Raw genomic sequence first — 12,963 nt, 5'->3', positions numbered from 1 at the left:
TCTGGACTTTAAGTTTTATTGTTAGTACTTATCTTTTTACATGATCGAATATTATTATGTTTTAGAAAAACATAACATATAAATAGACATGATTGATCGATTAAATATTTAATAAGGCAATATGGACTGCATTAACGTGTCACATTTGTGACATATTAATGGTGTATAAGTATATATTAATTAATTAAATGAATGTAGAAAACAGGGGTCATTTTTCATGATTTCATTAGATAAGAGACCTCTTTTTGAGGTACATGAATCTATCTTTATTTTTTAATCCATCAATATAGTATTGCATGCTTTATGAAAAATTAAAAAAAAGAAAAAGGAGTTACTCAATTATAAGGCCAATTCTCTTTTTTTAATGTTCTTTACCCATATATTATATATGTAAGTAGAGCTTTAGCTCATAAATAAATTAATATAAAGAATTAATGCTAGATTCTCAAACTCTTTGGAAATTATAGAACTAATAATTAACAAATAAATAATAAGCATGCCCAGTGCTTAAAAGATTCTTTTCGTAACTGCTCAACCATTCTTAGATTGCAATTAAATATTGATCAATAAAATAAAAAGGTAATATTTGAAATATACAATTACGATAAGATTCCAATGATTAAGTTGCAGATTATTGGTTCTTAGAAGTGAATATAATAGTACTGAGAATTGGTTTTGTAAGTCATTTACAATATTTTACTCATAATTTTTATTTTTTTACACATAAAAAAGTTAAAAAGACTAATTTTTTCCTATTCATAATAAAAATGGACTCGAAAAGAAATATTTCTATACTCCTTCGGTTCACTTTTTCGTGTCACTATTTAACTTGATATATTCATTAAAAAAATAATTATTAATATAAATATTTTATCAAATTATGTCTATTAAATGATGTTTCTTATTATATCTTGACAAATAAATTTAAAAATAAATATTTAATTTTAAAAATAAAATATGAAAAAAGTATATCAAAAATAATAAATAAAATAAAAACCTATTTTAGAAATAAATATCAAAATTAGAATTGAAATATGAGGAGAAAAGAATAAAGTGACTAATAATTTTTTTTTTATTATTATTTTGACAAGGCTAAGAATAAAGTTAATAATTATGCAGTCCCCAACATGGATCCCAATTCCTAAAGTTGCGTCTTTTATGCGAAAAATTAGCGAATGATGTGAAGTAATTTGCGCGTGCATATCCTCTTTAATTTCTCTAAATTTTAGTTACGCATTATGACTACCGTTTATTTATTCCTATATTGGGTACATGATCACATGAAAAAAGGATATATTCTAGTATATCGTAGTTTTGGAAAAAAATGTTATGTATATTTTTAATAGGGAAAAATAATAAATATATTTTTGAATAATTGTAAATGATAGGTAGATATTCTTCATATATTTTTAGGATATTAGTGCCCCTGCCGTTCATAAACTAGAGTATATATGTCCTTCAGTCGACTAAATAGGAACACGTGGTACAATATTATTCGTCGATAAATATCGGATCGGTGGATAAAATTATGACACGTATACGTCCGTTAGTATAAGGAGTGTATATGCTCTATTTTTTGGACGACCAAGACATTAATATCTCAAAAATATGACAGATGGCATTTGCATGCTATTTACTATAGTTCGAAATATATCTGTCATTTTTCCCTTTTCAATATTCATACCTAACTATATAAAAGATATTTCCTCTATTTTAAAATAAGTGTCATTTTATATTATTTTTTATTTATTTATTTGATATAAACACGAGTAAAAAAAAATCTTTTTTTCCTCGTAGAAAAGACTTACCAATTTTTGCTGTGACATGCACCTGGTCGTTTCTATTGTTTTGTTCTTCCATTTCAGTTAAGTAGTAGTAGTAGCCCAAATACCTCACTCCCAAGTCCCACCCTCGAACTCTTTACTCATAACTAAAAAACAGTTCAGGCCTTTTTCTTTTGTTATCAGCATGTACGACAAATGGCTAGGTTACTAGAGATCTACGTGATAGACTAATATGATACTACGTGTTGTTTAAATCGATTCAGTTATGGTGAACAAAGTCCTTACCTTGACGATCATCATTAAAAGAAACTGGAAGATTGTATATATATCTCACCAACCAAGACTACAAATCATGAATTAACCCGCTCAAAGTTTGGTCACATCAAAACAGATCAATAACAGTAAAAATTAAACATGTTACCCAAAAAAGTGTTTGTTTTATCATCTGTAACCCAAACCAAGGCTGAGAACTAATCCAACTAGTAATCAAAAGACCAATGCATCAATACATAATGCAATTCACTCTATTTACAGTGACTTTTTGATTCTTTTCATAATTAATTTCATTTTGCTCATAGCTGGAGAAATAAAAACTTGGAGCTACTTAAAGAGTCTAAGCACATAATCCTTGACGGAATGTATATCTGAATCTATTTGCTGTGTATAAACAAAGCTACATTTTTCAAGATTGAGGTTGTCATTTACTGTGCAAGCCTGAAGGAGGGGTGACTAAAAAGTAATCTCTGATTGTCTTCCTCAAAGAGGAAGGGGGATTCAGAACAGATGAAGGACTTCTCTTTGCAGCTTCTGGGGTTTTCTCAAAGTTTTCTTGAGGTTCAACACTTGGTAAAGTTTTTCTCTTCTTTGATATTGGAGTGCTCATTTCAGGGACTGTGATAGGATCAGGCAAGTCTTGATGACATGTCAAGTTTGAGTCACAGCCAGCAGAGAAATTCTTGATGCTGGCTGGTTTTTCATCTGAAAACAGCTTCCGGCGTTGCATACATGAAAGTGCTGTTACTCTCCTTCGAATGGATGATGGAGATCGAGTGTTTGAGTAACAACTGTTGTGGATGTTCCAAAACCGCACCTGACACAGATTTGACAGAAATAACACATTATTGACATCTTCCTAAAGAGAGCAAAACACAATAAGAAAACAAAGATCACAAAATTTTGCAAGACAAAAGTGTTTTAGATTATAAATCTCTAGACCTTCTAAGAATTCTGAATTCTCAATCACAGGTACCTCAAGAAATTCGTCACTAATACCAAATGTTTGCAAATTAGGGGAGGATGAGCACTCTATTTGGGAAGTTTTTTATTTTTTTGCTTCTTCCATATTGCCTTCAATAAAATAGATATAATACCTAGGTATTTGTAGGAATTCTTCTAACAAGTTCCTGATCTATTACACGCACCTTAATTTCATTCTAAACTTCTCTTTTACTTCATGAATAAATCAAGGCATGCATAAGACTGAATACACTACATTTTATGATTCGTCATGAAATAAGTAAATTCATGTACTTGGATAACCTAGTTCATTTATGCTACACTTTGATCATGGAGGCATGCTATATTTCTCTACAACTTACCGTGAAATCATCTGATGATGTAGCAACTTTGCCTGTTTCTGATGTGCACCTGAGAGAGTTTAGTTTTTAAAAGTTTAGGTTTAGAATTGAATAGGTACACCACCTTAGAATCTATAGCATTGAGCAAACTTACCAATCTAGTGCTGTAACTTCTCCATCATGGCCTTTCAACATAATTGGATCTTCAAGAGGTTTGTTTACCTGATACATTGAGCTAATAAGTTAACACTACATAGAGAAAAACTCTAGTGAGAAGCATTTATAGTTGAAAAAACTGACCTGCCATAAGTAGCCATTTCCATCACTGGAACCACTAAGAATATGAGCTGCATCAGGACTTATTGCTGCCTGCAATTACATCAAAATCAAGGTCATTTTCACTGAGTTTCAACTTTCAGGGATTGTATCCAAATCACAAGCAGCAAAAATTGAGAATAGCACTCACCTTGACAAAAAATGATTCTATTTTGCATCCTTTGAAAGTTTTAACAGGCCCTTTTTCTGCCTGAAGTACATTGTAGAGGTAGATTCTGAAAGAGACAGCAAAAATTGAGAGAAAATCAGACATTGGGAATCGTGTCTATAGGTTTTTGTATATGGTGAATATAGTGATATTTTTTTTCCTGAGAGTGCATTGGGCAACATAATCAAGAAATTCCGAGTATATTGTTGATAAAGCAAAACACCAACAAACTGAAATAAGCTCTTCAAAGAATTGGAATACCTGCTGTCCATGCATGATGCAGAAATAAATGCTCCATTTAAATCTTGAGACAAACTAGATACTCCATGATATCGTTGTACCTAAACAAGGGAAATAAAATTGTATCACATCAGGGATTTCTGGATATTCAACAAATTGGACCCTCTGAATTCCAACCAAGCCTCCAAACTCAACGTCACGTGGTGGCAGGCTGGCAGCCTGGTTTCAGCCTAAGCAAGATTGGACATTGTTGTATGCGTTTGAGAGACAGTGAAGACACTAAAGAAATTGAATACTCTATAAAACACCCATCTGAAACGGAGTATCTATTATTACCTTCTGAGTTGATACATCAGGATTAGGGCATGCCTGAACAACAGGACATTTGAGATTCCTGGTGTCCCAGAACTTTATGACACTGAAATTTATCATGGAGAAAAGTAGTGAGTTTTGCATAATCTCACAGTGAAATCCCTGCCTAAGTTGTATGCATAATTTGAAAAGCATGGCAAGTTTTCTCAGTCACCTGTCAACTGCTCCAGCACTAGCTATGGAAAGCTCATCTTTAAGGTAAAGTATAGATGTAATGCTCACAGAGGAAGCCTGAAATAGTTGTGCGCATAAAGGATAAAATTGGTTATATGAAAATATGGAGAGATGAGTGTTTTCAAATAATGATTATCAAACTAACCTTTCCACGTCTAGTCCGCCTCTGACAGGGAGAAATGTGAGCCTCATGGACGGTAGCAATTGACCTAAATAAAGAAGACAAGTTCTTCAAAGGGTCAGGTATGAATAATTCTAATTCTTTCTTTTTACTAATGATAAACTGAAATAGTTGCCCCTGTTTATCGAAAACAATGGTAACGCATATTCTTGAATCATCACTCTAGTCACATGCGGGAGTAACACTGTACTTACGGTATGAAAAGGTTTTCACTGCTACTGTCGGAGCACCTCAAGTCCCAGAGTGCAAATGACCCATCTCTTGAACCAGAAACAATAATATCTATATCGAACCAAAAAGAAATTAATAACACATCAAAATGATGGCATATCATGTCTTTTGCTAAAGTATAAAGAAAACCAATGGCTCCAGAGAGAAAACAGATCACCTCAAACCTACCATGATTTGTAGGATGAGGACAAATGGATTTTACACTTCCAGTGTGACCCGCTAGTACTCTCACACATTGCTTTGCTTGTGCATCCCATACCTTTATCTGCTCAAGTTCATCATGAAAATTTGTTAATAATGTAGAAAAAAAGTAATTGGGTAACTGAAATCAATTACATGAATACAGCATTCAAAATGATAAAATGTCTATATAATGGTTTTTGACATTTAGCTAATATGGATTTGTCCTTTTGAGTGCATAAAACAGATTGAGAAAAATGAACAAAACCAATGAGCTATACTACAGAAAAGAAGGTGAAATTATAACTCACACTTTGATCACCTGAAGCTGTTAAGATATTGGTATCTTCCTGCAAAGAAAATCAAGTAAAGAGTTGAGAAAAATCAAATGGAGAACAGAAATAAAGCATGCCAAAAACTTAATTAGCACATTTCTACCCATAAATTGGGTCCTACAGCTTTCTGTATGTTGAGTTGTGTGAACCACCTTATGTAAAAGTCTAAATTGTTATGAATGGAACAACTTCATTGACTTAAGATAATATTCAACACTCAATAGGCCCATATTAGTCGCTGGATTATTTTCTTGAGCCAAATTGTGAAAATTCTTCACTGATGGATATGAAACTCCAATTATGAACATTTGCCTCCTAGAACAATATTAGACAGGGCACAATGTTTACTATGTTTCCAAATAGCTTATTACTTTTTTTATCAAAGTAATATCTTCAGTTTGTTTCTTTTAGAAAAAACTTAAGAAGGTTGACAGCAATTCTGCAAATCTAGTTTAGCATAAAATAGCTTCACACATCCATCAGTCTCGCGACTAATTACTGAAATACTCATGCACAAAAATAAATACATGTATGCTTAGGTTCTTAGTTTGAACAATTAAATACTTCCTATGCAAAATACCCTTAAAGTGGACATCTTAGGAATAGATGCCTCAAAGTTTCATCTTTTATCCTGATCTATTTGGTCTATTTGCATTTCAGTTGCATAAATTTCATATGTGCATGATATTGGATACACACAAAGTAACCTTAATGAAATAGCTTCTGAAGTCTAGGAAGCTGAGACGTACCTTGATCCAACATACATCAAATATGGCATTATCATGAGCAACCCATTCTGATACCTTAGCTTTTTCTGTAAATTGTAAAACTTTCATCAAGAACCCCTCAACAAAAGATACCTTGAAATGCTAAACTGAGAATCTCTAACTATAAACTTGATAATTTACCTGCGTTTTGCAGGTGAGTAAAAGAAGAAGGAAATTGCAACCGGGTGTTAAACAAGCTAAGGTAGCCAACCTCGTCAGTGACAGCAACAATATGTGAGTTTTTACTTGTCTGCCAAAAAAAAAACGCCCAATTGTATAATTTACCGAAATCACTTGAAATAACACAACTTTTTACCCAATCCACACATAATGAAATAATGAGACATAAAGCTGACCCAACCTTGCAGAAAGATAGGGCCATTGGAGGTGGCGTGAACCCGTTGTGGTCAACTGCTACGGCTCCAATTTGATTGAAATTAGACAATTCGTGACTGATGTAAGGTCGTCTTTTCACTGGAAATAACTTGTCGTCAGAAAACAAATACGTTAAGAGAGAATAATATGGGGAATCTACTAGAATGTCCTGAGTTTTCAACTTGTTGATTTTAAGAAATCCCCTCGCCATTTCAAGTTCACCTACCCAATTTTTTTAGAAAAAAAACACTTAGTAGCTAAATTGGTTGGCTACCTGAACTTTCACTTTATCGGTGTGGTTCAATTATCCACCTTGTAATCTCCTATCCCATTCATTCCCCTACCCCAAATTAAAGAAAGCAGTAATATAAGAAAGTACTAGTAATCGAGTAAGCGTTTTGTGGGCAAACCTCTGTATCCATGAACCTCCCTTGATTTGATATCTTGGAAGAACGACTGATGCTTGAACGCGTCCATTTACAGAAAAATCCACGTAATCTGTTATGGACGAGGAGAAACCCTACAATACAATAGTACTCGATCCGCTCTGTAAGTTAAAATTCTAGATCCGCCTTATCCCGAGTACAAACGAGAGCTGATGTTTGACAAAAAATGGCTGAAGGAGTACAGCCGACGAGTTGCTGTAGATGGAATTGAGAGTGGCGTTGAAGAAAGACTTGCTAATGAAGCTAATGTTGGAATTTGGCGCGAACTAGTTTTCCCATAAGGCGGGAAAGTAATTTAAAAATTTTCGCGCTTGGCGGTTTATAGCTTTATATATATTATGAAATGACCCCTGTAAAATGGATAATATTCATTTTGGCACCTTTATAATAATGCGATTTACTCCTTTGAAATTAGAGTAATGACAGATTAGTCCCTTCATTCATCGAGATAGACTTTGTAATAGTTAATACTCTGATGAAAATTGATCATAGTTGGATCAAACAAATCATATTATGGGAGTTGACCTATTGAAAAAATAATAAAAAGTGACATAATTAAATTAGATTGATTAAATATTTATACATTTCAAAATTTTGAAAAACAAACACAAGATTATATTCGCGTGGAATTATATAACAAGCTAATAAAAAATAAGGATAAAAAAATTTGTTTACTCGTTTTTTGGCAAATTTTTAGAAATATTTTTTTTTTGTTTAACATTTCAGAAAGATATGAGCTATAAAAGACAATTCGCATAATTTTGGGCATGTGTCCATTTTGATTTTGATTTGTAATTTTAGGTAGGATCTCTTTTGGTATATTATGTCCTAAATATATTTGTTTAGGGTCAAACACTTTATCCTTCATCGTGAAAAATTAATCTTTGTTAGAGGAGTCATGAATTCATTATTTGAGTCATCTGTGATTGGATTTGCGCTAGCATTGAATCCTCTCCCTCATTGGCAGGTGGTTGGAATTTGACTTGGATAAGTAGAGAATTATCGACTTTTATTGTGATAAGTATAGAATTGTCGACTTTTGTTAGAATCTTGTAGCTAATGGTATGTTCTCTTAAGAGTGTTTGGTACTATGAAGTACCATACTATTTAGTCTCATTTAAATAAAATTTCTCGTGGATTAAATTTTTATGCATGGTGCATTGATAACTATTTAAAGTTATCCTCATATTTTAAGTAAATATATAAATAAAAGTATACACCTATAACACTTACATTATTCAAAATAAGTAATCGTTAAATATTACATTGTTCAAAATGATTAATTATTAAGTACTTTTTACTGACATGGCATGCAAAGTGCATTACACAGATATTCAACGCATGAGAGCATTTTTTTTTTTTTAAGAAAATCTATTTCGTCTTCTTCTTCTTAACGTTAACTTCTTTCAACATCACCATCATTTTCACCACATTTGTTATCGTTGTCACCACCATCAAGCCTTCTTATTCTGTTATTTGCAATCACCTCATTTTTTCCCTCACCACTATCATATTCATCAGGAATCACAAACACTATCCTTTTCAAATTCTTAGAAATCACTTCGTCAAACTGTTTTTTAAAAAAAAAAAAATCTTCTTCAACACCAAAAAATAAGAATGAGATTAAAAAAAATGAAGTTGCATTCAACTTTAAACCAAATAATTTTAAAATCTCTTTTTAAAAAATGAATGATTTCTTTTGAATCCTCTCAATTCTATCCTTGTTTGAAGAAAAAAGGATAAAATTGAAGAAATTTTAGGAGTTTTACTTCAAACAAAAAATTTCAGAACTCTATTTTAAAGTCAAGAGGTTTCTCTACTAAAACAATTCAATTTTATCATTTATCGATTGAATTTTCTTCAACTTTCTTTAGTACAATATCTCTTTATATAAATAAAAAGTAGTTCAAAATATTAAGAGTCAATAATTTAGTCTAAAATTGTTTCTATCATCAATAATTTGATTCATAAGTATCTTTGCAGTTACTTAATTGTTAAAAAATAAGAGATCTAGAGATTGAGACACACAAATTTAATTTTCTCAATTATTGAATGATATTTACAAAAAAATACTTATTTTATGATATCATTATCTCAGTATCTCTTTATGTGCTATATAATGATGATAATTGAACGGATTAAGTCAAATTTAAATATAGTTAAAACTGATCAACATAAAACGAGATAATTCAAAGCGTTCATACTTCTTATGAGTCAAACGATAGATATATATTAGCCATTTTTTAATGAAGATTATATCAGTTTTTCATTACAAGATTGAGGAGTATACCAATTCTAATATAATTGTAATTATCCTTTCATATGCCAAAATTTGCACTAAAAAACAATTGAGTTGAAAGAAAAAAGGAAAAATTATTGAAATACGTCTTTTTTTTTTTTTAGGAAAAATTACATAAACAAAGACCTTTTATTTTATAATTACCAATTTTAAGTACACTTTTTATTTATTACCATTTTTGTCAACTTTTAGCTATATTAACTTAAAACAATTTTAAAACCCATTTATTCCTTTTTTATACAAATTTTAAACAAAGTAAAACATATTATCGTCATATCCTTTCTCGCTCTTTTTTTTTCTTTCTTCTTCTCCTCGTCAAAAATTAGAGTTTCTGTTTGTTTTTTTCTCCATTTTTCTGTACGAATTTTAATGGAAGAAGGTCTTAGAAGAAGTCCGCGTCTAGTGAGGGCTTCGAATCCAAAAGTTTATCGAAGAAATCGAAAGAAGCTTCAAGTTTCGTCTTCTAATTCTATGGATGAAATTCCAAGTTTTAGTTTGGGTATCTCACAAATATCGGGGGAGAAGAACAATGAGGAGAAGAACAATGAGGAAGAAAACAAGAAGCAAAAGAAAGGTAAAAAACGAGTTAAAGAGGTTAAAACAATGAAGAAATCGAAAAAAATATGTGTTACTTTGGCATCTACATCGAAGAAAATCGTTGACAGTGATGATGATTTTGAGGATTTACCTCCTCAATTTCAGTCAAAAAGTTTGAAAAATAAAGATGGATTGGAGAAGAAAAGGCCGGTGAATGATGGAAAAACACGAAATCGTTTACCCAAAAGTGTCATTCTACCAGAGAGTAGATATCCGGTATGTGCTAGTACTTCTTAGTTATTTGTTGTTTAGCAATGGGTTGTATGTTGATTGCTGCTTGTTTTTTAGATGTAGTATGTGAAATTATCTTTAATTCAACTTTCATTCAACTTTAATTCAACTTTAATTCAACTTTAATTGAACTTTAATTCAACTTTAATTCAACTTTATTTCAACTTTAATTCATCTTTTATTCAACTGATTACTACCTTTCTTCGACACATAGTATGTGAAATTCATCTTCATTCATCTTTAGTATGTAGTAACACATTTTTAATTCATGTTTAATGCATATGCAGGATCGTAAATTCTGGAAACATCCTGATGTTGTGTATATTTCGAGTAGGTGGTCATGTTACACTAATCATAGTGTCATTGAACAAATCAAACTATCTTTATCTGATAAACAACTTGAGATGTTTAGGAATACATGTTTTGGGTACTTTCTTGACCTTCCAAAATCGAGCACACAACTACAACTTATTCATTGTCTTATAAATAGAGAGTTAAAACACACACCGGATGATGTGTTTGCTATTGAAATAAATAACAAAAAGTTATTTTTTGGTCTTAGAGAATTTGGGATAGTTACGGGCTTAAATTGTGTTGGTGATGGCACATCTATCAATGTTCCCAATTCTAGATGTAGTTTGATGAGTAGTTATTTTCCGGAAAAAATCACAGTTCCAAAGAGTCATCTACGTGCACTGTTTTTAGCTAAAAAATTCATAGATGATGACTCGGCTGTTTCATTGGCTGTTCTATACTTCATTAATGATTTTTTATTTTCATATGAGGACAACGAATACCAAATTAGCAATAGAGATTTTTACCTTGTGGAAAGTGGAAAATTCAATTCATATCCGTGGGGTTTAGATGTCTACAAAAAGTTGTCTGATTCTGTGAGGCATGAGCTTAAGTCAACACATAAGTACTATAGAATTGGTGGCTTGCCTCTTGCTCTTCAAATTTGGATATTTGAGTGTTGTTCAAAGGTTGATGAAGATATAGCTATTCGTGTTGCTGATTCTATTCCAAGAATCTTGAATTGGAAGACAATTGCAGAAAGTCCATGGTTAAAATATATTGAGAAATGTCTCTTCATGCCTACAAAAAACAAGGTATTTGTACAAAGTTAATACATTTTATTACATTGTTTATTTGAACTCAAGTTACTATATCTAATGTTATTTTGTGTATTTGATTTTTCAGTTTGAGAACATAGTGGCCAGTGAAGATGAAGTATCCAAATTCAGGCTTCCTGAAACTCGTGATTACCATGCTGAAATTTGACCAATGAAGTCATAGAATTGAAAAAAGAGCTTGTAAAAGTATACACAAACTAAACTTTAGGCTTTTTTATTTTAAAACTGTTATTTTTTTTAATATTTTCNTTTCGTTATGATTTAATATCTATTAGGTGAATGAAAATAACAAAGCGCTTGAAGAGAAGATTGATTTAGGATTCAATCAAATCAAAGAATTTGTGGTGAACTCAAACAAACAATTATTGGAGGATATTTCTTTGCTGTTTGCTAAGAGTGGTGGTAGCAGCTCTGTTATTCGAGAAGTTAAGGAACCATCTAAGAAGCATGCTGGCGAGACATTTTCAGGTGGATTAGATTTTAATGGAGGTTCGTTTATATTTTCAGTAAATTTCTGTTATATTCATAATATAATTTTAATATATAGTTTAGTATTTTCTTCCAGTTAATCTATAAGTGACACGAATTCGATATTTTATTTTTCAGTTAACTTTGATATGTTTTTTTTTATAATATGTTAATTACATATACAACATTTTCTCCCCCGTGTTAATGCATCTGTAAATGAATCGAGAGGGAACGATGCTCATGTTATGGGATCAAATNATGAGGTGGAAGTACAATATCTTCAAGAACATGTGTTGGTGTGTTCCATGTACTTTCATTTGGCAGGGGATCCATTTGAAATTGATATGTCAACAATAAATTTTTTCTTGTATAGTAAGCCGAACAATATTTCTCATAACCAGTGTGTTTTATTGTTAAAACGGCCAAAGCATGTGGACATGGTAACTCATCCAATTGAAATCTCCCACATGTGCATGTACGTTGGTGAAGACATACTGTGAATTGTGTAATACCATCAAGTACGGTATACACATATTTATTTGTCTCTACAACCTATGAAAAAAAATATATATTCAAGAGAGATGTTAGATATGAATCCGAAGAAAAAATACTAGCAAACAGATTAGGCATACCTTTAATTTCTCTGATGCAGTTTTATTGCGCCGCAATATATTTTCATACTTTTTTCCAAGGTGAAAACCTGAAAATGTCGCCTTTGATCTGTTATTGTTATTCCATTTCTGTACAAGTTGTCTCATAAATTCCAAGAGTTGCAAGACTGTAAGAACTTTGACATGTCTTGTTCGTGAATTGACTGATTCTGCTATATTTGATGTCATCATCCAAGTTCTGTTTACTTCAGCATGCACACGCGACCATTTGTTGTATCCAATGTTCAACAAGTAATCTTTGATCCTCTTATCTATCTTCTCAACCATTGTCATACATTGATTAAATTCTGTCATGGTGTATGTTTTTGCCATAGAGTAGAACAACTCAGTGACCCTTTGTTGACTTCTTCTGAAATTTTTCATTATGTTTTGCAGTAAGTGCCACATACATGCAAAATGAGGTACTTCATCATAAACT

General features: G+C 31.6%; 3 protein-coding genes across 3 annotated transcripts; 1 reads left to right on the top strand and 2 right to left on the bottom strand.

The window, feature by feature from the left end:
- Positions 1 to 2,180: 2,180 nt before the first annotated feature.
- Positions 2,181 to 7,412, bottom strand: LOC107009248 (denticleless protein homolog A). Its single transcript, XM_015208552.2, has 16 exons — positions 7,111 to 7,412; positions 6,687 to 6,799; positions 6,467 to 6,575; positions 6,308 to 6,372; positions 5,535 to 5,573; positions 5,212 to 5,308; positions 5,007 to 5,094; positions 4,777 to 4,840; positions 4,612 to 4,688; positions 4,422 to 4,503; positions 4,107 to 4,186; positions 3,828 to 3,912; positions 3,662 to 3,730; positions 3,516 to 3,583; positions 3,383 to 3,431; positions 2,181 to 2,874 (listed from the first exon to the last, which is right to left on the bottom strand). Exons 1-16 carry the CDS (start codon positions 7,175 to 7,177, stop codon positions 2,482 to 2,484), a joined length of 1,545 nt encoding a protein of 514 aa, XP_015064038.1. The 5' UTR covers positions 7,178 to 7,412; the 3' UTR covers positions 2,181 to 2,481.
- Positions 7,413 to 9,617: 2,205 nt separating this feature from the next.
- LOC107010150 lies at positions 9,618 to 11,889 on the top strand. Its single transcript, XM_027914570.1, has 4 exons — positions 9,618 to 10,258; positions 10,561 to 11,382; positions 11,474 to 11,592; positions 11,682 to 11,889. Exons 1-3 carry the CDS (start codon positions 9,815 to 9,817, stop codon positions 11,552 to 11,554), a joined length of 1,347 nt encoding a protein of 448 aa, XP_027770371.1. The 5' UTR covers positions 9,618 to 9,814; the 3' UTR covers positions 11,555 to 11,592; positions 11,682 to 11,889.
- Positions 11,890 to 12,117: 228 nt separating this feature from the next.
- LOC107010149 lies at positions 12,118 to 12,953 on the bottom strand. Its single transcript, XM_015209399.2, has 2 exons — positions 12,507 to 12,953; positions 12,118 to 12,426 (listed from the first exon to the last, which is right to left on the bottom strand). Exons 1-2 carry the CDS (start codon positions 12,930 to 12,932, stop codon positions 12,118 to 12,120), a joined length of 735 nt encoding a protein of 244 aa, XP_015064885.2. The 5' UTR covers positions 12,933 to 12,953.
- Between the last annotated feature and the right edge of the window lie 10 nt (positions 12,954 to 12,963).

This window comes from Solanum pennellii, chromosome 2 (assembly GCF_001406875.1).
Source record: "Solanum pennellii chromosome 2, SPENNV200".
In the NCBI taxonomy this organism is placed as follows: Eukaryota; Viridiplantae; Streptophyta; class Magnoliopsida; order Solanales; family Solanaceae; genus Solanum; species Solanum pennellii.
Note: the sequence above shows the minus strand (reverse complement) of the source record. Positions and strands in the feature narration are given on the sequence as shown.

Coding starts and splice junctions, on each gene's coding strand:
- LOC107010150 (XM_027914570.1), top strand. CDS start 9,815: ATGGAAGAAGGTCTTAGAAGAAGTCCGCGTCTAGTGAGGGCTTCGAAT. Junction 10,259..10,560: donor TACCAGAGAGTAGATATCCG/GTATGTGCTAGT, acceptor ATGCATATGCAG/GATCGTAAATTCTGGAAACA. Junction 11,383..11,473: donor TCATGCCTACAAAAAACAAG/GTATTTGTACAA, acceptor TTGATTTTTCAG/TTTGAGAACATAGTGGCCAG.
- LOC107009248 (XM_015208552.2), bottom strand. CDS start 7,177: ATGGACGCGTTCAAGCATCAGTCGTTCTTCCAAGATATCAAATCAAGG. Junction 3,584..3,661: donor GAAATGGCTACTTATGGCAG/GTCAGTTTTTTC, acceptor TCAATGTATCAG/GTAAACAAACCTCTTGAAGA. Junction 3,432..3,515: donor GAAGTTACAGCACTAGATTG/GTAAGTTTGCTC, acceptor AAACTCTCTCAG/GTGCACATCAGAAACAGGCA.